This window comes from Aythya ferina, assembly GCF_964211825.1.
Source record: "Aythya ferina genome assembly, chromosome: 1".
Taxonomy (NCBI): Eukaryota; Metazoa; Chordata; class Aves; order Anseriformes; family Anatidae; genus Aythya; species Aythya ferina.
The window spans coordinates 24,722,692-24,748,996 of record NC_140296.1 but is presented as its reverse complement, the minus strand read 5'-3'; the positions used below and the strand labels follow the sequence as shown (position 1 = coordinate 24,748,996).

At 37.0% G+C, this 26,305-nt stretch overlaps 1 protein-coding gene across 10 annotated transcripts in view; it reads right to left on the bottom strand.

Moving 5' to 3' along the window:
• NBEA (neurobeachin) overlaps positions 1 to 26,305 on the bottom strand; it is a 522,340-nt gene that overhangs the window by 333,083 nt on the left and 162,952 nt on the right. For all 10 annotated transcript variants that reach the window (XM_084537470.1, XM_084537471.1, XM_084537462.1 and 7 more), the window contains exons 18-24: positions 25,404 to 25,512; positions 12,706 to 12,787; positions 12,359 to 12,482; positions 11,825 to 12,017; positions 10,525 to 11,544; positions 5,948 to 6,165; positions 4,225 to 4,378 (exon numbers count right to left, since the gene is read on the bottom strand). In XM_084537470.1, coding sequence (XP_084393596.1) covers positions 4,225 to 4,378; positions 5,948 to 6,165; positions 10,525 to 11,544; positions 11,825 to 12,017; positions 12,359 to 12,482; positions 12,706 to 12,787; positions 25,404 to 25,512 — 1,900 coding nt within the window. The remainder of the gene's footprint in view (positions 1 to 4,224; positions 4,379 to 5,947; positions 6,166 to 10,524; positions 11,545 to 11,824; positions 12,018 to 12,358; positions 12,483 to 12,705; positions 12,788 to 25,403; positions 25,513 to 26,305) is intronic.

Below are 26,305 nucleotides of genomic sequence, written 5' to 3'. Positions count from 1 at the left end.
GTTAACCTTCATCACAATCAGTGGAGCTTACAGAGATATGGTTGACTTCAGGGATAGCTGAATAATTTGCTTCTCTTGAGTAGATCCCCATTGGTTAGATATCTAGTTCACATGCAAATATTTCAAGCAGATACCTAAATTTACCCTAATCCCTTCTTGAATTTCATCATGTTTTATCATCCTCTCGTAAGGGCAAGGAAGAAAGACATGAAGTAAAATGAGCTCGTCCTTGTTGATAAACTGAATATAGGTATTCCACAGGATCTACAAATGGGAGAGTTTTTTTACAACCTAGTTCAAACAGGAAAGCTCCACAGAATTGAGATATGGAGGATGAGAGGCTTCCAAAGACAGACAGACTAAACAAGATGAAGGCTCTGTGGATTCAAACAGACACACCAGGATATATGACTCAAGCCTACAAAGTCATAAATGATACAGAGATGAATAAAGAAGTGATTAAGCACTCCTTTCATAGCAGAAATTGTAAAGCATATAGTGTCTTTATACTTTTTAAACAGGCTTAAAAAACAAAGACAAGAAGTGCTTCAAAGGTTATATAATTACTTTGTCAGATTTGATGCCATAGGATATTACAGAAGCTAAAAGAGTAAGTAGCTTCAAAACAGATTAGATAAACTCTAGAAGGATAAATTCCTCAGTTGTTATTAAATATGACAGTCTGGATACCCTCTCTTGCTGTTAAAATCCTAAATGCTGAAATAGAGTATTAGAGCAATCAATACACTTGCTCAGACTTTTGTAGTTTTTCTGTATGCTGCAGTCATTATTGGAGGCAGAATACTATACCAATCAGGCCCCTGGACTGCCCCATGTAGCATGAACCCTTTGTTTCATAATAGCACTGCGATACAGCTTGACTGGACTTCTAATAACATGCCCAGTTTAAATTACAGAATCACAGAACCACTGAGGTTGGAAGACGCCTCTGGAGATCATGTGGTCCAACCCCTGCTTAAGCAGGGACATCCAGAGCAGGTTGTTCAGGACTATGTCCAGGTGGCTTTTGAAGATCTCCAAGAAGCGAGACTCCACCACCTCTCCAAGCAACTTGTGCCAGTGCTTGGTCACCCACACAGTAAAGAAGTGCTTCACCCACACAGTAAAGAAGTTCAGACAGAACCTCTTATGCATCAGTTAGTTACTTCAATTATTGTTTGTTTGTTTTTCCTCACAAGATATACAGTCTGGATTTTGTCATGTAGCTCATGAATCAAATACATGTATTTTCCACAATGGTCTAAGATAATTTTGTTGCCTTACCATTAACGGTAATAATTTTTAAATATGCAAACATATAATGAGTAATTAAAAACTGACCTCCCAGATGTGTGAAGATATGTTTATTCTGAAGTGGTTTCTTTAATAATATAAAGTTTTGCTCAAGTAAAAATCTCAAGTCGCTTGCATGTGGCAAATCTTGGGATAGAGTCATGTAATGCACAAATATTCTCTATTATTTCAGCATCACAGTTCTTGCATATGGCCCAAGAACTGGGACTGTAAACGCCTGAATAGTAACATTTTGAGTCGTTTGCAGTTCTGGGCTCCTCCATAGAGGCATGGACATACAGCAGAGAACCCAATAAAGTGCCATGAAGATAATGAAGGCAATGGAGCATCACTCCTATAAGGAAAGGCTGAGAGAGTTGGGACTGTTCAGCTTGAAGAAAGACTCGGGGCTGATCTCATCAATGTCTACTGTAAGTACAGAGAGTGCAATGAGGACAGAGCCAGACTCTTCATTGGCACGCATTGCCAGGACAGGAGGCAAGAGGCACAAACTGACAGACAGGAAGTTCCCTCTGAACATCAGGAAGCACCTCTGTACTGTGCAAGTGAGGGAGCACAGGTTGCTCAGGGAGTATGTGGGGTCTTGGAGAAATTCAAAAGCATCTGTACAGGGTCCTGGACAATCTGCTTTAGGTGTCCCTGCTTGAGCAGATGACCTCCAGATGACCTCCAGAGTTCAACCTTTGACCAGAGGTCAGCTTCCAACCTCAGACATTTTGTCCTTTTTAGAATAGGTGAGGGAGAAAGAGGATAGGCTCGTTCATCTGTTGATGGTTACTCAGGCAGAAAGTGTCACTATTAAGCCTGTTGTAAGTATTTTTATTCTGTGGAGAGGTTATATAAATCTTCTAGTTTCATACTTCTCTCTTCCAATTAGCAGCTCATGGGAGGAGGAGAGTGAGGCAGAGTCTCAGTAAATGACTGTAAGCACTAAACTACCTTGCCCTTTCAGGTCTGAGAAGAAATACATTCCTAACTATCACATCAGCCACTTTCTCCACAGCAATTCTAGGATGCAAAAGTTTTAGAGGTCTGAGAAGCAGTATGAAACTTTAAATTCATCATATGATGGATATTCAGAACAGGTCCAACAGGGTATCCAATCCCTTTATAACTGTCATCCAGAACAATATTAAAGGAGAATATTTTCTCAAAGGAAGAGGAAGGATGTGCTGGCCTATTTGTGTCTCTTACGGTGATGAATAAATCCTCATCTCTCCTCTGTTCTGCTCTGCTCTCCTCAGAGTATGATTAATTCAGTTTAAAAACAGTTATTGATCTTTAAGTGAATGAGTATATTTCATAACTTAATTTTATCATCCTAAACAGATGGTATATTTGAGCACTTAAGTAATACACGGAGTCCCCATGTAGTCGAGAAATGTATATATAATAAATACATTTGAAAATGTAGTCTTCTGTAATAATGTATGAAAATCACTACTATTGCTGCAAGGTAGTATGAACACACAGTATTTTAACAAGTGGATATATAATTTATAAAAGTGTATCAAATATATATACACACACACAGACACATTATTCAGAATAAATAAAGGAAATAGTGAATTGAAAAATTGTTATCCTGTAGGAGGGAGGAGGGATTCACAGTGTCATAAACCAGGACAAAAAAAGCTAAAAACAAGAATACTGTTCAATGGAATGAAAGTTTCATTCACACTGTGCCTATTTTGTATTTTTTGTATAAAAGACAAAAAAAGAAAACATCTTCATTTTCAAATGATGCCTAAATGATGTCTTTCTAAAAATATCTCCCGAGGTCCTTTTATCTAAAGTACAACCTTCATCTCAAGATGGGTTCTTGCACACTCTCGTACATTCCTTAAAATGTAACAAGCAAAACCTTTTATTCAGCAATTTTAGTGTCATTCTTGTGACTACAAACTCAAATCTTTTCTGTGAGTCCTGTGTTTCTGCTAATAGCAAATAATTTCCTAGTTAACAGAGAAAATAGTGCAGAAATAGCATTAATTGTCTGTCTGAAAAACATATTTTAGCCCATTACCAGTCAATACTTTCATATCTTTCAAATAAAATAGTGCAAAACAGTCTTTTGTTAACTACCTAGAAGTAATAGGAGAGGCAAAGTAATTTCAGTTGGTAAATGGTAAGAAATTGAGCTTATATTGCAAAGTTACATTTGCAGTGCTTAGTACTTAATAACCACTTTAGAGGAACTTCTGTGCTTCATTTTCTCCCCTTTCAAAGACCAATACTAGCTACAAATGCTTACGGGATGTTCAAAATAAAATTTTTAGTTTGAAAGAGATAGTTACAGATATTACATGCACAAACAAGGCATTACATTAAAATACGGTATTACTTACTCTTGACAATAATGTAACATACACAAAGTATTTCTCCCTTCTTTCATGAAGCATTCTGTTAGGCTACTCAACATATCTGAGCTATTAGGCTAATCTACCTGCTTCTCACCTAAGAACTTACAACTTATTAAGAACATAAGAGTAGATAAAAATATCAATAAGAACAGATTAAAAAAATAAAGGAAAGGTAACAAGATCAGTACCTATTGAAGGAAGAAGTAAACAGAGTGTAGCGAGGGGATGACTTTATCATTTGGCATTCAAACAGATGGTGGCCAAGCAACACATGTTTATGAATATCAATGAGTGCCCATCGTAAGGCATGGAATTTTCTGATAGTAGCCATAATTCATAAACACGGTAATAATGGTCTTCTCTTTCAAATGAAACATTAAATACAGATGAAATATTACTATTCTTACTTCTACTTACTTACTACTTCATTAATAAATTTAACATTTAAAATGAAAATTACTATAAAAGAAATAAAGTCAGCTGCAAACAGTAGTTTGTATTATTAACAATTTTTAATATGACCACTAGGTGGAAATATTGTACTTACAGTTGGGGATGTGGCTGCTGACAGCAATGGTAAAATTCCTCCACAAGCAATAATAATGTTGTCTACCATCTGGGAAATGAGGTGTATTGTGTTGTGTACAAAAATAATATTTTCATTGCTATTGACAAAGTCCATCACAGACTTTGTGGAGTGACTGCAAGAACAGGAAAGAAAGGATGGATTAAAAACATACAGTTACAGTGAAAGTTTAGGTAAATTTATTCTTGTCAAACAGACATGAATGTCGCTGTGATATAAAGTAGATCCTTGTCTACATAACTTTGCATGTAAATTGTCTAAAAATATAAACAGACTAATCTGATGTACAAATTGACTGCTAATTTCACGCCAGAGAAAAATAGTTTCAGACCAGTTTCTGATATACAGTTGAGAACAATGGCTCAAAACCTGTTATTCCCATCACTCAGTCCTTCTCTTCAGAGGCAGTTCTACTGAAATATTGTTTCTTATTATTCAGGTGATTAACAGAGTCCACCATACAGTACCAGTGTCATGTGAGGTAGCCCTGATAAAACCTAATGAACTTAGGTGCATTTTGTCTTGATTTTTTTCAGTTGTCATTCCTGCAGGCTAATCTGTTAGAGTGGCATTCATCAAAGAAACCTTCTGATGGTGTTTTAAAGTAGAAACTTGATGATCTGGTGATACTTTGACCTAATATTAACTTTATTAACTAATATTAGCTTTAGCATTAGCCAAAGTTTTGGAGCTACATATACTAATAATGTTACCTGAAATCTCAGCAACTCCAAACTGGTAAGAAATTGTCCCATGTCACTCCCCCAAAATACAAAAAGCTATGTGAACATATTGAGGAATACTTGGCCTATTATTATGTTCCTTTTTCCAAAAAAACCTTGTTGCCAGCCAGCCAACAAAAATTAGTCTTCAACTGAAAATATGCAAGCCAAAATTTTAATTTCCAAGTGTCACATAAGCATAAAAGACAAAAGAAAATATTTCTCCAAAAAATATATATATATATATTTAAATTGCCTATTTCCTAGTGACTATCACATAAAAGTTTCCCAAACCGGAAACTAAATGTAATATAAATTAGTTATTTGATACAACTAAGGTAAAGTTTTCTGAAAATGAGTTATTGTGTACTAGAAATGAGATTAGACAGTGTCTATTATAAAGGTACTGATAACAAGGAGCTACTGAGTATCTCTGTTAGAGTGTAAAAAGCTAGGAGATCATATTGCTGTCATTAGAAGTAATCTAACCACCAAGATTAACTAAAACCAGAAGCTGGCATGCAAAATACAATCAGCAACTAGAAAAGGTGATTTCTTAGAAAAAATTATGACAGATTTTTTTGTTTGTTTGTTTGATTTTTTTTTTTTTTATATATATATATATATTATATCTACAGTTCACAGGTAGAGAAGCTCTCTTTTAATTAGAAAAATTGAAAAAAAAAAAGGCAATTAACAGAAGTCTTCCTCAAGTGTGAAACACGAGCACAGATTGTAACACTAAACATAAGCTGAGACAGCAGCTCAGTTTGGTCAGGTATGTATGAATTATACAATCTCTAGAAAAGACAGAAGGGGCGAAAAGAAAAGATACAAGATACGGTAGGGCACTTCAGCTTACACCAACTCTCTCTCTTCCCATTATCTCAGTAACAACACATCTAATATTTCCTTGTTGACAGAAATGTAAAACAAGATTTAAATAAGAAGTAATCATCTACCTTCTCCAAACATGTACATCTGTTTCTAGTGCAAAAAGCAAGTCTGTCAGGAGCCGCTGGTGCATGGGAGACCATTTAAACTCTGGAATACGAAACATAGTTGTGCGTGGACCTGGACTAAACTGTCGTCGCTGCTCTTCTGTCATTGGCATTCCTCGAAATCCCAAGTCAACACGTAAATCCCGATCTTGCTGGGTGACAGATCGACCCTGTACTGCCTACATTAACGAGAAGTTCAAAAATCATGTTAAGTTTCTACAATGTGTTTTTGAATGGTTCAAAGACTTTCAGAAAGGATGGGCCAGAGCCCATCTAGGATGGTCTCAAGCACAAAGGATAGAATGGACTCAAGCACAAACAACTGGAGATACAGATATTCCAGTGCAGGCACTATCATTCAATAAAGTTGATACTCCAAATCAATCAGCATGGAGGTACTATGGCTTGCCTTCCTTTCGCTGACATTTTACATTTGGGTTATTCACTTGAAATATTACAGAAAAGACTAAACGCAGCATGTACAAGGTCAGCAGTGACAAGATTTTGTTTATAGGAAACAACTATTCTTTTGCGTAGATAGCACAATTTTCTTTGACTAAATAAACTGACAAACTACACAGTGATGGCTTCAAGATATCAGTGTGCTTGCACTGTATAGTTCATCATCTTCTAAAACCAATTTATTAATTTGGTATTTTTAGCAGGATCATTAAAGGATCAAATCTACTCCCAAACCTAATGTTGTTACACTTTGTTAATTGGTTAACAGTTTTATGGATTCTTAAGATATTCCTTAGATTCTCCCATCAGGTAGAAGATGGGAATTTTATACCCTTTTAATATCTACATAGTCATGACTGTTTCCTCTTGGTGATTAATGACAAAAGCAAAAGATACACAAAGAGATTATGATGGAGAAAACTGTGAAGGAAAAAGTAGTAAAGAACAATCATTTAGACCAAATTAAAGGCCAATATTCATAACAATGACATTATTTATATTGTACAACATCTCTGAAAGGAAGAAATACAAAGTATTTAGACTACAAAAATAGAAAATGTACTTGTTTTGCTCACATACTCATTTCCTGATCTCTATAAACTGCTTTTAAATTTTGCTTAAAAGCAAAAAGACGTTTATGAAATATTTGTATTAACAACATAAAAACGGAAATGGCCCTGGAAATGGCACTGGAGTTAAATTGGAAAGCTTCTTAGATCTTTAGTCTGATTTTGATCTGATCTATACCCAGATTTCTGAGAGCAGAGCAGATTTCTTTCATTCAGTTTGACAATACTGTTGCTGTGGCTTCCAATTCCCATCTATTCCTCAGAATATTAATTTATTAATATTAATATAGACATTAATAAAGTTATATTTAAATAATAATTATTTTTCCCAGGAATTAATTGCGATTTCAACCTTTTAAATTATTTTTCTGCAGTGTGCTTTCAGTTCTATTTTTATTCTTTCGTAGTTAAGATCACAGAAAAAATAATATTTCCTTTGGTGTATTCTTTGGCATTTGCTTTTACTATTGACAAAGGCATTAAATCTTTGAAATATAGAGGAGATCCCATCTCTACTTTGTTGGGCATTTTGTTGCCTCCTTTCAGTCTGTTTGAGCTTACTCAAATAGTAGTAAGACATGCTTACTGCTTACTGTTAATGTAGAGAACTGATTGCAGATCTGTTTTTAGAAAAACATGTTATCATTTCCATTTGCATACCACTTGCTCCCTCTTTGGTACAACTATATGCTGTTGTCAAGTCACTTATGGTATCATAACTGCACCAGAACAGGATAGCTTATTATTTAGATAATAGTTCTGTAATTGCAACAATAGGCTTTGATGTGCATTGCACAAACCACCATGAAACCCAAATATCTACTTGGGTGGCCAATCTTCAAACCTAACATAATGTAACGTAATGTAACGTAACCCAACCTAACCTAACCAAAAATGTTTTCAGTGATCTCAAAGCTAGTGGAATCAAATCTAATGCGGCAGTGCCTACACATGCTGCAATCTAAACTCAAGCCCCCAGCCTCATTGTAAACATACTAATTATATTACTGCTTTTCACTCATGAAAATGACAATCCTTGGCGAGAATCACAGAATCATTTGAGTTGGAAGGGACCTTAGAGATTACTAGTTCCAACACAGTTCCAATATTTAATATACATTTCCATCTATTTTTATTACTGTTAACTTCATTTAAAAATAAATGATATAACTACGGAGACCTTACAGTTCACTGGGCATTTCCAAACACATAAAGAAGTGACAACAATTTTGGTGGTTACACAGTTTATAATTGTTTTCAAGAAAATAGTTTAAAAGAGACATTATGGCTACTAACTCATATTATTTTTTCAAGGATAATAGCGGGAAAGAACTGTAATTTAAGTAACATATGGAGAATCAAGGGAGATAAATACATACAACTTCTAGAGTTGGACTTTGGAAGAGTATACAGTTTGTAAATAATTTGCAGATCCAAACGATCTGCTAGGAACTTTCTGGGAAGCTAAGAGTAAAGCATTTGAAAACATTTTGGTTTTGTTATCCTGTAATGATTTAATAAAAGTTAATTAGGAATTAATGAAGAATTATTATGTTTATAAATCAACTACTGCACATAAAATTCATCAAGAAAAGAGGTTAAAGGACAGAAATGTCATAAAGTCACACCAACACTAGCAAGTATGAAGTCAGATTATTTTTTTTTTCATTAAAGGCATCTTACTAATTCATTGTGTTTATGTTTGCATATCTGTATATAGAAATCAAATATTTTCTCTTGCTTTTTACTCTTTAAACAAAACCCACATCCCACGTCTCAAAATAAATATCGTCGGCTCCTTTTTCTTGCTCTCCTGCATTCCGTCCCATTTGTCAGTTTGAATGGTAATAACAGTTTTAATTTTAAGACTTAAAATATGGTACTTCTGATCAAGAATCTCCAGGGCTCATTCTTTATTACATAGAATCCTTTCAAATATAATTATCCCTATACAACCGTTTATACTCTGTCCCTGATGTTATGAGGCCTTTCATAGTTTTGAAAAAATGCAACAGGAGAACCGCAAATTTTTCTTATAATACCTATCTAGGGAATGCAAAGTTTTGAGTTTCATCTGCTCTTCTATTCAAAAGAGAGGTTCTTGTCATAGAGACTGAGAAGAGAGAGATTTCAGTACCTTCTGGTATGAATAATCAGTGAGTAAGTTTTTGTGTAGCTCTAAAACTTTTTGACAATGTGGCACACATAACACAGCATCAAACAGAGCAACTCCTGTAAGCACTGGCTCTTCTTCCATAATCTCAGGTAGCCTACTTGACTTTAAAATCCTAGAAGATAAATACTGGTGTACATCCTGGACATTATAGTAAGATAGTAAAATCTTTAAGTTAGTCATTTTTTCCCCCAATAACATCCTCAAAAGCAATCTTTGATTACATGCTATTGGCCATGAACAATGCTAGTGAGTAAATTAATTCTATGCTCTAGAAGTTCAAAGTGATCCTATATTTCATTGTGCATACAGAGCATGCACAGGATACAAAAGCACAAATTCAGAGTAGACTTCTATCTTGAACTTCCCATTTTAAGAATGCTTCTTGGACTTCCCATTTTAAGAATGCTGTGGCTTTTACAAAAACACTAGTTAGAATTTTTCAGAGAGATACCTAGACAAGAAAGAATCCCTGAGAAGAATGTAGATACCTCATTTCAATAATGATCTCTGGTCTGGAAATCAAGTCACAGTTTTTCTTCTATTATCCCTAAACTATTCCTTTTCTTTCTAAACAACTTTTATGTGTATCTCATAGTAAAATAGAGATATTTCATTTCTAATCTTAGAAGACGTGCTAACAATAGGCTTAAAACAGAATTCTAAGAGCACTGCTTAACCTATCTACAGGAAATATGGGAAACGGATAAGAGATTCTCATAGCTAAGGTTTTTAAAATTAAAGCATAGAACCATAGAATGGCTTGGGTTGGAAGGGATCTTAAAGATCATCTAATTCCAATCACCTGCCCTTGCTAGGGACACCTTCCACTAGACCAGGTTGCTCAAAGCCCCATCCAACCTGACCTTTAACGCTTTCAGGGATGGGGCATCCAAATCTTCTCTGGGCAGCCTGTTCCAGTGCCTTACCACTCTCTAAGTAAAGAATTTATTCTTTATATCTAATCTAAATCTACTGTCTTACTTTAAAGTCATTATTCTTTGTCTACTATACTTTCTGATAAAGAGTCCCTCCCCAGCTTTCCTGTAGGCCCCCTTAAGGTACTGAAAGACTGCTATAAGGTCTCCCTGGAGCTTTCTCTTCTCCAGGTTGAGCATCCACAATTGCAAGAGATATTTTCTATGCAGACATAAAAGTTAAGTTAAGGAGTTCTCAAAGTAAGTAGGCTTGGAAGATGGAAACTTTTCACATTACTAAGGAAATATAGTTCAAAAATCACTCAGACCACAAACTATTAATGTATTCAGAAAAAAAGAACAGTGATTACATCAGACTAGTGATTACATCATATAGCTACAGCACTTGAAACTTACCTGGGTTGTGGTAGTTGTCTGGATCTTCCGTATCTCTTTTCCTGCTTCCTTACCATCATCAGATCTTTCCGTATCCGATATTATACTTCCTGCATCAACATTAGGTACAGTTTTGCTACCAGAAGACTCTGTCTCAAGAGTTGTGGCAGTCATTTCAGCATATTCTAATCCTTTAGATGATGAAGCCAACTCTCTCTCAGAAATGCTACTCATTCCATCTGAAGTTGTATGAATCTTAAACTCCTTGTCCTCTATTATACTTGAAGCGCATGTTATATCTACACTACCTGCCATATGTGCAAGCAATCCCAAATCATCATTTACGCCAAGATGCATCTGAGTGTCTTGCACATTTGGAATAGAAATATGGTTACTTGAAAGTTCAGGTAGAAGTTTTTCCTCTTGGCTGGGTATTTTATCAAAGAGAAATGAGGTACTGTTAGTAGAAGGTTCATCTTTCTCATCAGCCAGAGTTATTAATGGACCATTATCTTTTTCCTCATTCTTCTTAATAATACCTACACTTCCATGAACATTGTTTTGGAGCTTCTCAACAGCAGCACTGTATACATTATCTAGAAGAGATTCAACTTCTACAAGTGCACCATTTTCTCCAGTTACCAGTGTCTCCGGGGATAAATCCATATCATCAAGTTTTACTTCTGTAGCTTCTACCTTTTCAGCTTTTATATCAACTAAAAGGTCATGAACTTCCACATGTACTCCTCCTCCTGGTCTCTCGGCATTTCCAAGCACATCATCAGACACCTTTGTAGCCATGAGCAAGTCCCTTGTATCTGTACTGACAGGATAATCCGTTTCACTTTCCGGACTTTGGCTTTGTGAAAGGTCTTCTATCTCTCGGATTTCCATTCCACCTTTTGCTCCTGTTGTCTGAGATGAAAGACCTGAGATTGTGCTCACATTACCCTTTTTCCCCTTTTTTATGTTTTCTTCCTCTTGCCTTTGATACTCTTCATACATTTTAGCTAGGTACTCCTTGTGAGCCTCATATGTGACCTTAAAAAAAAAAAATTATGTCTGTGAATACATGAACCTGCACAAAATCTAATGAGAATCTTAACAGCTTATTACATACAACTCACAAACTGTTCCACGTAAGAGGACCTGCAATTTTTGACAAAAAATCCCACCTTGACGTGTATAGACACAGCCACCAGATGGCACTAAATCACTTTAAATATTATTTTACCATATTACTAGTCCCTTCGGGAGAGTTATCAGGATTTAAAAAACAAAACCAAAAACAACAACAGAATATTCACGGGTCATTTCTTACCTTGGAATGAGCTATAGAGAGAGTATCGACCCACACTCTCCAGCCTCCCCATTCATATTTTATTGCATGATACAAGAGAATACGGAAAATGTTGTAAACCATCTCTGTGATCTTCTGCTCTTCAGAGTTCTTAGGGTTAATGTATCCCAGAGAAAACATCCAGTCCTGCCACACTGAACACTGAAGTAAACATCTAAAGTGAAATAATTAGGTCAAAATATATCCAAAGCAAGCTTACTTATTTTAACATTACAAAAGTTAAAATAGGAGGAAAATAACATGGTGCATCTACTTTAAAATCAATCTAACTGTAGGAATAAACCTTAAAAGTACTTTAGGATCATAAAAGTTTGAAATATATTCTTAACAGAAGAACCAATTACTAGTTACTGAATTGAGAAAAGAAACCACAAACCTATTAAATTTATTTTTATACATTTAATTTAATCTACAATATAAAACTCTACACACAGTACAACAGATTGCTATTATCCACAAGTCAAGGATGAGAAAATACTATTTGTAGTGACATACCTTCTGTTTTCACGGCTATTACTAAAGAGTTTTATCATATCAGACAAGAACAAACGTCGAACTTCCATCAGCTCTGCACTTGGTGTGGAGTTTTTTAACAGCGTTGCCACCACCTTAAGAATCACTTTGAAAGAATAAATTAGTTACAATAACACATTTTAACAGCATTTGGTATAAAGTTGCTGACAGCAACCAATATGCTGACAGCAACCAAGTAACTGAAACTCAAGTGCACTTGAGATATGCTAATAAAACATTCTTGCCTTTTGAAAGAACCGTATTCTTTCAAAAACAAATAAAAATCTAAGCAATATATATATTGTACAAACATAATATATAGTACTTACTTGGATTTTGTATTTTCACTGTAGAATCTGGCTCTGGATGTGGTTTATGAACAACTTGAGTGCACACTTGTTCTGTCAAAATCTAAACCACAGAATATTAAGTTCCTGTTATGATTTTTAATTAAAAGGTACAGCATTTCTTTGTTCGTGTTTTAAATGTTACGAATACCATTTATCATGGCCACACTGTAACTTCATATAAAACATTTTGGTAAAATTTTATTCTTCAAGAATAGAATAAAGCAATTCCTCCATGTAAGGAGTAAGACTTTCATGGATGTACTGTGGTTGGCTAATGTTTTAGTTAGCTCAATAAACATGCAATGTTTTTAAGAGATGAGTCTATGTAAGCCATAAACTAGGAGAAACCTAGGTGTTAAGCTTGCTGTTTGCTTGATAAGGTATTGCTCACAGAAGCAATCTGATAACAATGGGAAGAGAATTACCAAAAATCCTATTCCCATGTTCATACTTATTTATCTTAATCTCTTTAAAGTTTCTGACTTCTCACATTGAAGAGTTTAACACCTAGTCACCAGAAATGAAAAGGGAATTATTTTGTTTGAAAAAATAGTGAATTCCTAATGAAGTAATTCCTGTCAGCAGAAAACCTACTGTCAGATAGTATTTACTGTTGTTTACACCATGGATATTTGTATATTACAGTAAGTAAAATCACCATGTTTGTCTCAGTTCAAAGATATAGCAGCTGTCTACAACATCTCCTAGGTCTATGAACTTCAAGACAAGTGTTGAATAAATATATCAGCTATATTTAAGAGAAGCACCAGTAAAATGCTTCAGTTTCTATATTAAACTCAATTATGGCTAAATATATAAAAACTAAACAACGATTCTGTAATTTTTCTAAACCAGCATTAAAAGTGAAATTCGTTGATTAAAATTTGCTATGAAACAGAAATAGCTTCCCTGTAAATTTCATCTGCAGAAACTGACCTAAGGCTATTTAACCACAAGGCTGGTGAAATCAGTAACTTATTCAGGTTTAAGATCCATTAAGGAATAATGGTGGGACATGTTAAAAAAGTAATACTGGAGTACTTCATTAAAAAATTGAGTTTAGGTTTATTGAGATATTGTGTATTTTGTATGCAAAAAAAAAAAAAACAAACAACAACCAACCAACCAAAGACACATATGATATAGTATAAACTCACTTTAGGATAGAATAAAGCTTGTGGTTTGATATTGTATAAACTTACTTTAGGATAGAATAGAACTTGTGATTAAAAGTTAGCAAGGACAAAGTAAACAACATCTTGTTATCTGTAGACCTTCTGTTACGTTTAAGCATTTTGTTATTTGAAAACACCCCATTATCCGTTAACACTCAGTCAGGCTAAGACTTGAGATAACTTGAGTCAACTGTCTGTTATGTCTTGTTAACTGAGACATCCTGTTATCCGCCGACCCCCCAGTTAAACCGAAAGACAACTCAGCATTTTTACAGCCTGGAAAACAACTGATTAAGAAAGTGCATTACGAGGAAGACCTACGGCCTTCCTCCCAAAGACCACTGCCCACATCCTGGAGACCCTGGCCCACAATTCTTGGAAGGCTTTGCGCAAGCGCAAGGACTGATAAGCTGATTAGCATACGAAGCGAGGGTAGGCGGGGTTAGGTAATGAATATGTATAGGTGCTGATTGAATATTCATTGTTTCGCTGTATAAATACGAGATAGTTTGTCACTTCAAACATGCACGATAGGCGGAAGGATCCCCCGTGCATCCAGCGCTGCAATAAAGAATATACCACTTAAGGAAATTCGGCTTTGATCTTTAAATCAATTTGGCGACCCAGATGGGACAACCTCTCTGCCGGTCCGCAGGACCCGCTGGGGACAGGACTTCCTAGGGTACCCCCGGGATTTCCCGGAGGGACTCCTCGACTCACCGGATCACTGCGGAGGCAGACAAGGACCCCATCATTGTAAGTGAGTATATTCTTTATTCTGGTTTGGTTTTCTGGTAGACCGGTCGTCTGGAACTGTCCAATAAGTCGGAAGGTGATCTTCTGCAGGACAGTGTTTGGTATATACTTTGTGGATAATACCACAAGTATATCTGGGGACCTTGATGTCCATCTGGATCTGGAACTGTCTGTAAGTCGGAAGGTGATCTTCTGCAAGGCAGTATTTGGTATATACTTTGTGGTAAGAACCATAAGTATATTTGGGGACCTTAAGGAAAGAGCTCGCTTTAAGGTCCATCTGGAATTGTGTTGCCTATTTTGGTTTTCTGACTCATGGATTGTGTTATTTAACTCTGGTTATTGTTACTGCGATTTTGGCTATTTTCTTGGTGATAATAAGTTTTGTGACGTTGTTATAAGAAAGATATCGTTACAGTGTTACATATTTCGGTTTTCTGACCTATGGCATGTGGAATTTGACTCTGATTATTGTTATTGTGACTTTGGCAATATCTCCTGGTAATAATAGTAGTTTTGTGACATTGCTATTGAAAGATACCTGCGTGCCCACATTTTTGTAAGTGATACATATATTCTGAAATTGTGAATTAGAAAATGGGGGGGCGAGAAAGCAGTGAAATTCCTAAGAAAAGTGCATTGGGCTGTATTTTAAGTCATTGGAAAGATATAGGAGGGGTCCCGGGTGGAGGTGAAAATAAGAAAACTCTGGTAAAATATTGTAATCAGTGGTGGCCTCTTTACAAATTAGAAGAAGGAGAAAAATGGCCCAGAAATGGGACTTTGAATTATAACACTCTATTGCAATTAATGTTATTTTTAAGGAGGGAAGGAAAGTGGGATGAAGTCTCATATGCGGATATGTTTTTTACTCTGAGAAACCACACAGAATGGCAGAAGGAGTGTGGCATTAATCTGGCTCCACAAGACCCTTTAATCTTATCAATTGAAAAGGATATGAGGAGGAATGGAGCGGGGAAGATAAGGAGGTGTTGTTCGGCATGTAGCATTGGGCAGAGATGTTTAAAATTAAATGAGCCAGAGGAAAGGATGGAAGATTATGTTTTGCCACCTATGACTGGTGATGTACATACTGGAATAGAAGTTGAAAAAGTAGAAAATGACATAGAATCTAAGGGGTTTACTCCGATAACTGCTCGTACACGGAGTAAATTAGGACCGATAATCCAAGCCCCTCTGCGGCAGGCTATGGGAGCTAACGGACCTGCTAGAATTAAAGTACCCTTCACAACTAATGAACTAGACTCTTGGAAAGAGGCAGTGACAGGGTATCGAGATGATCCAGAGGCGGTGGCTAAAAGGTTTGAATTGATTGTGAAAAACTTAGACCCGGATTGGAGGGATATAGAGATAATGTTGGCTGCATTATCAGAAACTGAAAAACAGTTAATAGTTAAAGCTGCTAGAACGCTGGTACAAAGCCAGGTAGCCTCAGGAATTCTGCCCGGCACAGTGGAAGTACATGTGCCTAGGGCGGATCCTAATTGGGATTATAATGATGAGAATGATTATAGGATGCTAAAACGATATCAAGAATGGATTAGGATTGCTTTAGAAAATGCGATACCAAAGTCTGTGAATTGGTCAAGACTATATACAATAAAACAGGGAATCTCAGAAACCCCGTCAGAATTTCTTGAAAGGCTGAGGGCGGCAATGCAGAAGTTTACCACTATAGACCCTTCCTCAGAGGAGGGTAGACTTCAGTTAGTATCTCTATTTTTAGGTCAATCAGCAGAAGATATTAGAAGAAAGCTTCAGAAAATGAAGGAACCAGATGTAAGGGATTTAGAAAGATTAATAGAAGAAGCCTGGAGGGTGTTTAGAAATCGCGAGGGGAATGAAAGACAAAAGTTAGGTGAAACAATTGCAGCTGCCACTGTGGCAGCCCTGCGAAAACAGGAAGAGCCTCTTCGAGGCAGGGGAAGGGGGGGAAGGATGATGCGATCCTCTTTGCGGGCTGAGCAGTGTGCCTATTGTAAAGGGGTAGGACATTGGAAAAATGAATGCCCGAAGCGGCAAGAGGGAAACAAGCTAGTAATGATTACGAATCAATGAGGGGGACCGGGGGACTCTACCCTAGCAGATCCACTGGTTAAACTTAAGCTAGGGAAATTGGAACAGGAGATGGAATTTTTAATAGACACGGGAGCTTCTTACTCAGTGCTGAACCAGAAACTAATACCAGAAGATAAAGACTTTGTGACTGTGATGGGAGCCACTGGCCAACAGGAAAAAGCCTTTTTCTTAAAACCATTGAAATATAAATTGGGAAAACAAATGGGAATACATAGATTTTTATACCTGCCTGGATCTCCAAAATCTCTATTAGGTCGAGATTTGTTAGAACAATTAGAAGCAGAAATTATCTTTGAAAAGGGGAAAATGGAATTAAGGATAGGAGAAGAACAACTAATAAATGTGTTAAGCTTGGCACTAATACAAACAGACCCTAAAAGTGAAATACCCTTGCAGATCATAAATCAAGTATATCCAGGAGTTTGGGCCACTGAAGTTCCTGGAAGAGCTAAAAATGTGACCCCAATAATTATTAAATTAAAGCCAGGAGAGAAACCTGTTAAGGTTAAGCAATATCCTTTAAGGATAGAAGATAGGAAAGGAATTAAAGAGATAATTGATAGATTTATACAGTATGGATTATTGATTGAATGCGAATCAGAATACAATACACCCATATTGCCAATTAAAAAGGCAGATGGAAAAAGATATAGGCTAGTTCAGGATCTGAGGGCCATAAATAAGATCACTGAGGATATACATCCAGTAGTGGCAAACCCTTATACTTTGCTGACTAAATTAAGGAATAGTCAAGTCTGGTTTACCGTACTGGATTTAAAAGATGCCTTCTTCTGCCTACCTTTAGCCACTGAAAGCCAAAACCTATTTGCCTTTGAATGGGAAAACCCTGACTCAGGCAGAAAGACACAGTTAACGTGGACAGTGCTACCACAAGGATTCAAGAATAGCCCCACTATTTTTGGAAACCAATTAGCAAAGGAACTTGAAACTTGGATACCTCCGGACACTGAAGGGGCTTTGTTACAATATGTAGATGATCTCTTAATAGCTACCGAGACTAAAGAGAGTTGTATTCAATGGACTATAAGTCTCCTTAATTTTCTGGGTTTAAATGGATATCGAGTCTCTCAACAGAAAGTCCAGCTGGTTCAACAACACGTGACCTACTTGGGATTTGGAATTTCGGGAGGTCAGCGAGAACTAGGAACTGAACGTAAGGAAGTCATTTGCCGGACTCCAGAACCCCAAACGGTAAAGGAGCTACGAACCTTTCTAGGAATGACAGGTTGGTGTCGCCTTTGGATTTATAATTATGGACTAATGGTAAAGCCTCTATATGAATTGATAAAGATTAACCAGTCAAAGTTAGTCTGGACTGGAGAAGCACGAAACGCCTTTAAACAACTTAAACGAGAATTGATGCAAGCTCCGGCTTTGGGATTACCGGATCTCTCGAAACCCTTTTGGTTGTTTTCTCATGAGAGACAAGGGATAGCTTTGGGAGTACTAGCACAAAGACTGGGTCCCTATAAACGAGCAGTAGCTTACTTCTCTAAACAATTAGATGAAGTAAGTAAAGGATGGCCCGGATGCCTTCGAGCTGTTGCAGCTGTTGTTATCAATATACAAGAAGCTCGGAAGTTTACAATGGGACAGAAAATGACAGTGTTAGTCTCCCATACGGTCTCAACAGTTTTGGAACAAAAAGGAAATCATTGGCTTTCACCACAAAGATTTTTAAAATATCAAGCAATATTAGTAGAACAAGATGATGTGGAAATTGTGGTCACTAACATCGTAAATCCAGCTTCTTTCCTTAGCGGAACTCTGGATGAACCTATAACTCATGATTGTATAGAAACAATGGAGACTGTGTATTCTAGTCGACCCGATCTTAAGGAAGAACCTTTAGAAGATGCTGATGAATCTTGGTATACTGATGGGAGCAGCTTTGTAAAACAAGGACAACGTAAGGCAGGATATGCTGTTACAACTGCTCAACAGGTAATCGAGTCTAAACCATTACCCCCTGGGACATCCGCCCAGAAAGCAGAGATAATTGCTCTTACACGAGCACTGGAACTGGCAGCAGGAAGGAAAATAAATATTTGGACAGACTCTAAATATGCATTCGGCGTGGTACATGCTCATGGAGCAATTTGGAAAGAACGTGGATTGTTGACTGCCCAGGGAAAACAGATAAAACATGCTGAAGAGATTTTAAGATTGTTAGAGGCAGTAAAACAACCAGAAAAGGTAGCTATCATGCATTGTCGGGGACACCAAAAGGGGAATGCTGATTTTGAAATTGGAAATCGATTGGCAGATCAGGAGGCTAAACGGGCAGCTGAAATAATTGAGGTGAAGGCATTGTCTTTGATACCAGACGGTAAAATCCAAACTATGTACAGGAACCAAAAACCAAATTATACAAAAGAAGACTTAAAATTAATTGAAGATTTGAAAGGTAAAAAGAAACCAGATGGATGGGTATATTTAAAAGATAACCGCGTGATAATACCCTCTAATTTGATATGGCCCATAGTTCTTACAGAACATAATAAAACACACTGGGGAGCTGACACATTGCATAAGAGCATGAGTCAGACATTAGTGGGACGAAATTTATACACAACAATAAAACAAGTAACTCAACAATGTAGCATCTGTTTACGTAACAACCCCAATACTAAGAATAGAATAAAATTTGGAATAATTGGTAAAGGAAATTATCCAGGACAACAGTGGCAAATTGATTTTTCAGAACTCCCTAGAAAAGGGGGGTATCGTTATTTACTGGTTTTGACTGACACGTTTTCTGGATGGCCTGAAGCTTTTCCCTGTCGAACAAATAAAGCAAGAGAAGTGGTTAAAGTCTTGTTAAATGAAATAATACCCCGCTACGGGATTCCAGTAGCAATGTCTTCTGATAGAGGTTCACATTTTTGTGCACAAGTGGTGCAACAGATAAGTAAGATCTTAAAGATAGATTGGCAACTGCATACTCCTTATAGACCACAGGCAAGTGGACAGGTAGAAAAAATGAACCATTTAATTAAACAACAAATAGCTAAAATTGGACAAGAGGCTAATTTGTCATGGCCTCAATCCCTCCCTTTAGCATTACTCAGAATTAGAGTCAAACCTAGAGTAAAAGAGAATTTGAGCCCCTTTGAAATTTTGTATGGAAGGCCATATCAATTTCTGTTTAGCGGAGAGGATCTAACGCAGCTGGGATCAGAATATTTATATACTTATATAACTGCACTTCAAAAACAATTAAATAAAGTACATAAATTTGTTTTAGGGACCAGGGCTAGAGGGTTGGATCAACCAATCCACCCCTTTAAGCCTGGGGACTATATATATATAAAGACTTTTTCAGGACAACCCCTAGAGGAAAAATGGAATGGACCGTATCAAGTGTTGCTGACAACTCACACTGCTATCAAGATTAGAGAACAAGCTGCTTGGATCCACTATTCCCGAGTGAAGAAGGCTCCAGGAGCTCCTTGGAAAGTAACACCAGGTGACGACGAACTGAAACTAAAGCTTACTCGAACAAAATGAGGACATTAAGGTTGGGAGTATTTGGTAATATGGTTGGCAGAAGATTTGTTCATAGAATTGTTTTGTTTTTATGGCTTATAATTGTAATTGTGATTCAAGAAGATGCCTCTGTGATAATAGAGAATGGTGGGTGGCCTTGGACTGAAGCCGTAACAACAGAGGATAAGAATCTTAATGGAAAGTTATCAGTCATGGTCGTCTGGCGAACAAATGGTAACTATTTATATAAACCATCAGAATGGCGAAAATTAGGGGAAGGGTGGACACACCAAAGAACCATAGGGGATGAAATTAAAATAGGGTGTCAAATGTTTAATGGAACGACTGACGAGAAAGCAACGGGGATTTTAGTTAAACCAATTTCCAAAAATGAACAACAGGAGGGTTGTATTCGCCCAGGTAAATTGGATTGCTGGTATAATTTTATATTAACAGAGGATGTAGAAATTAGCTGTTTTTGGAATAATAATAATGGCCGACAGTCCAAAGTCAATAATGATGAGGGCCTCATGTTAAATTTTATAATATATGCGACACTTCCTACCACAGTGAGACCCTCTACAACCCATGCCCCACCTCTAATCAAACTGGAACCCAAAATTTATGAAACAGGCCCGTATGTAGTAAGGAACACGGGCCAACAGCAATTGTTATTTAATCCAGAATGGTCACTCAAGCGTGTTGAATTGCTAATACAAATCAACATCTCAGCAGTTCAACCAGCCTGTTCTCCTTTCTTAAGGACATCATTTGAAGACTGGACAATATGGTCACAGAAGCAAGTACATTTCAGGGGCAGGACACGGAGAGACTTAACTGGAATGCTAGGAACAGGGTTAGGAATTTTAAATGGCATTGATTCAGAAATATTAATGAATAAGCTAGCCACAGCAACAAGTGATTTGACAAAATTAAAACAACCCTTACAATCATCCTTATTGGCATTGGGAACTAGCCAATGGCAAGTTTCAAAGGTGTTACCGAAATGGGAAAATGCAGAAGACCAAGATCACAAACTAATAATAGATGCACTTAGTGTGATTCAAGATAATGTATCCTTAGCTCTTAGTTGTATGCAAGCACAGTTATGGTTGCAGGCAACGGCTGCCTTGATTATTAGGGAAGGAAGTGAAGGCATTTTTCCAGCTGAAATCCGAAAAGCAGTTTGGGACAATGCCAATGATTTTGAGAAGAAGTTCCAGTCTTGGTGGACCCTGGTGAATTTTACTTATGATCCCGTTGTTAACATGGCTACTGCCTTCATGCTTACTATACGTAATGCTACAGTTCATGTTATTCACCCAATCCTTGCACTAGGATTAAACCATGAGAAGACAGTGCTTTATCCTTCAGAGCATAGAACATGGGCACGGATGGAGAATGGGAAATGGCAGTCTGTAAATCTAGAATCATGTGTTACACGGGAACAACAAGGATTTATTTGTGAAAGTAATACAATTGATGCTCAGGATGTATGTTTTGACACGGAGCAAGGTATCTGCCACTTTGAAATTCATCCAAATACTAGTCTAAAGACTGTGCTTGTATATGTTGGTCAAGGGTGCGTGTGTTTAAGAACTGCTTGTGATTTTGTAGAAATAGACAAGGAGAATATAACTCTCCATAACAGAAATCATTCTAATTTTTGTATTTGTAACTTTGTTAGAATCGTCGGGTGTGATTTTCTATATTTGGCACCAGTGGTATCCCACCAGCTGATCAAGTCTAACAACACAATGTATCATAAGTTACTACCTACACCTATTGGGATGAACCTCACACTAGTGAAGCAACTAGTTAGACACCAAGACCTGATTAGAATTTTAAAAGGTATTCAGGAAAGTGGAGAGAAGACTCTAATTACTGTCCATCATGATACAAAGGAAATAAGCAGAGTTTTGCAAAGGGTAAAACGGGACACAAGTCACAACTGGTGGGATACACTTTTTGGATGGTCGCCAACTGTAACTGGAATTTTGAACACATTGAGTCACCCAATTATTGTTTTATTGATATTAGTTGGTATAAGTTTAATATTGTCTTTTGTGTTACTTGTTTGGAATTGGAAATTGTTACGACGAATGTCCATGTTAACCTCCTTGACAAATGTGCATGGTAAGGTATTGAGGGGTACATATCATAAAGACTGGGAAGAAAATTTTCGTATTAAGTAAAAGAATTTACTAGATTTTCCAGAAAAGGGGGGAATGATATAGTATAAACTCACTTTAGGATAGAATAAAGCTTGTGGTTTGATATTGTATAAACTTACTTTAGGATAGAATAGAACTTGTGATTAAAAGTTAGCAAGGACAAAGTAAACAACATCTTGTTATCTGTAGACCTTCTGTTACGTTTAAGCATTTTGTTATTTGAAAACACCCCATTATCCGTTAACACTCAGTCAGGCTAAGACTTGAGATAACTTGAGTCAACTGTCTGTTATGTCTTGTTAACTGAGACATCCTGTTATCCGCCGACCCCCCAGTTAAACCGAAAGACAACTCAGCATTTTTACAGCCTGGAAAACAACTGATTAAGAAAGTGCATTACGAGGAAGACCTACGGCCTTCCTCCCAAAGACCACTGCCCACATCCTGGAGACCCTGGCCCACAATTCTTGGAAGGCTTTGCGCAAGCGCAAGGACTGATAAGCTGATTAGCATACGAAGCGAGGGTAGGCGGGGTTAGGTAATGAATATGTATAGGTGCTGATTGAATATTCATTGTTTCGCTGTATAAATACGAGATAGTTTGTCACTTCAAACATGCACGATAGGCGGAAGGATCCCCCGTGCATCCAGCGCTGCAATAAAGAATATACCACTTAAGGAAATTCGGCTTTGATCTTTAAATCACATAAGACAAGAACATTTTCCAAGAACTGAAATAAGAGCAGGTATATTGTCTCTGCTATACCAGTAACTGGTCTAACAGTTATCAGAAAAAGAGACTTAAGGAATATATGACTGTGAGGGGACTCTATGGGATGCGGTACAGCCGGGGGATGTCTGTATGTGGGTTGAGGAGACAAAAATCTCCCAAACTAAATACAGATACCCAGATACACATAAAAACACAAATAATGTAATGAGCCAAATGAAATATGTTCTTTAAAGGTGTATCTCCTCTTCAAATAGAACTAGAGCTGAGATATGTTTTCTAGAACCACGTATCTAGTTATTCCACTCAGTCTAGGATACTGTCATCAGATTCAATTGCTCTTTCTACCTGCTTGTGAATCATGGAATGATTTGGGTTAGAAGGGACTATAAATATCACTGAATTCCAATCCCTGCCTGCCACAGAAAGGACACATTCCACTAAACCAGGATGCTCAACACCCCATCCAACCTGGCCTTGAACACTTCCAAGGATGGGGCATCCACAGTTTCTCTGGGCAAAATATTCCAGTGCCTCACCACTCCCTGAGTAAAGAATTTCTTCTTAATGCCTAATCTAAATTTATCCTCTTTTAAGTTTAAAGACATTACCCCTTGTCCTATCACCACATTCACTGATAAAGTGTCTCCAGCTTTCCTGTAGACCCCCTTTTGGTACTGGAGGGCCACTGTAAGATCTCCCTGGAGGGAGAACTCCTTCTGCAGGCTAAACAACCCCAAATCTCAGCCTCTCTTTATAAGAGCCTTCTGTTGGGGGCCCCCGAGCTGAACACAGTGGGGTCTCATGAGAGCCGAGTAGAATGGGGAAAATTACCACGCTCGACCTGCTGGCCATGCCTTTTTTTGACACAGTCCCGGATATTAGGGTACTAGGTCTTCCAAGTGTAGATTGCCAGCTCATGTTGAGCTTCTCTTCAATCAACATCCCCAAGAACCAAGAACATCCTCAGGGATGTTCTCAATCCATTCTCCATCCACCCTCTATTTGTGCTCAGGATTGCCCCAACCCAGCTGCAGCACCTTGCACTTGGCCTTGCTGAACTTCATGAGGTTCACACAGTCCCACTTCTCAAGCCTGTACAGGTCCCTCAGAATGGCATCCTTTCCCTCCAGCTTATCAATCACACCACACAGCTTGGCGTCTTCAGCAAACTTGCTGAGGGTGCACTTGATCCCACTGTCCCTGCCACCAACAATGATGTTAAACAACACCTGTCCCAGCACTGACCCCTAAGGAACACCACTTGCCACTGATCTCCACCTGAATATCAAGCCAGTGACTGCAATGCTTTGAGTGCAACCACCCAGCCAATTCCTGACCCATCACATGGTCCATCTATCAAATCCATGTCTCTCCAATTTAGAGACAAGGATATCACGAGGGACAGTGTCAAATGCTTTGCACAAGTCCATGTAGATGATGTCAGTTGCTCTTTCCCTATCCACCAATGCTGTATCCCCATTGTAGAAGACCACCAGATTTGTCAGGCATGATTTGCTTTATAATGAAGCCATGTGGGCTGTCACCAAAAATGTCCTTATTTTTCATGTGGGTTTGGACCAACTTCATGTTTATAATATATAAACTAAATTGTGCATCATCAAAAATTACTTTTCTGCAAGAGGCTGCTAGACATTTAAATGTTTCTAGGTCACATTTAGTTTCCTCAAAGAGTATCTGTTACATCAAAGTGACTGTGTTAAGTTATCATCATATCAACATGGCTAGTTAAAAAAAGAAAAAACAGCACTTTTCTAAATTTTATTAACTTGAAAAGAATTTCACCAAAAGGGGGGAAAAAAAAAAAAGTAAAAATGGTAAAAATGCATCTCTTTAGTTCTAGCACTCTAGCACTCTCTAGTCCAAACAATTTAGGAGTATGGGCCTGCAGGCCTGCAGTAACCTTATTGTTATTATTATTTTTGAAAGTGATGAACAACTTAAATAGCAGGATCTTTTCCACCACCCATTGTGATGCTGTAAATAAAAAGTTTTATTAAGAATATACAAAAATATCCAAAGCATGGGAGTATAAATTCTGAGCCAGAGTCCTTCCTTAAAATAAAAAAAAAAAATTAAAAAATCTCAAAAGTCTTGCAAATCAGGATATTGCAAACCCCAGAGTGTACAAAAACGCTATGTATACAAAAATGTAATTAAGCCATACATTTTACAGTAGAGATTACAATCTGTATGTTTAATAATTTTTACCTCATAAAGCGTGTTATATGTTGTAACTGTCACTGTATTTGTATGCAGCATCAACCTTTCTCCAAGAAGAGTGAAAAGACTGTGAGTATGCATGATTTCAACCTTTCGCCTGAAAGAGAAAACAAAAGTTCTATGAAAATGCCAAGCATGCTGAAAATTTTCAAGTAAATGCAAAAACACTAAAGTCAAATATTTTGATGTTGTACTAAAAGTTCTAAAACCTGTTCTTCTGCATATATTATGAATTAAACATCATTTAAGGTATTTCCTGATTTGAATGTTATTGTAGTAGTATATGAAGATTCACAGTAAGCAATACTATATTTGGGATTTATTTTTTTATTTTAAATAAAATAAAATGGCACATAATTCTCTCATTCACTATGATCCTGAAAGCTATGAAATTCAAATTGATTGAGGGGAATTTTACAGTCAGGAACAAGAAATACTATAATCTTAAAAAGCAGAGAAGAAAGCAGCTCACATCAGTGAATTGTATATATCCTCAAACACTCTTCATTTTTAATTGGATATAGAATTAAAAATCGAGTACTTATTGTATATTGCATCATTACATTTATCTACTGCTGTAATAAATACAAAATAAAGCATAATATTCAGAATAATTAACAATCTATATGAAAGCAGCAGGACAATATGAAATAATACTTAGTAAAGTTTCCTAGTTAAGCTAAGAAGTACCCTTTTCATGATTGCTGATGATAACACAGGCTTAAATCACACAGATTCATTCTAGAATTTTTGAAATGAATACATTATATTTAAATCTTCAAATAACCGCAAAAGAGTGCAGCAACATGTTAAAACAGTGTCTAGTCTTTGTCACACTGAAAGGAGTTCATAACTTACGAGAAAAACTATGTGTATTCAACCTTGCAAGC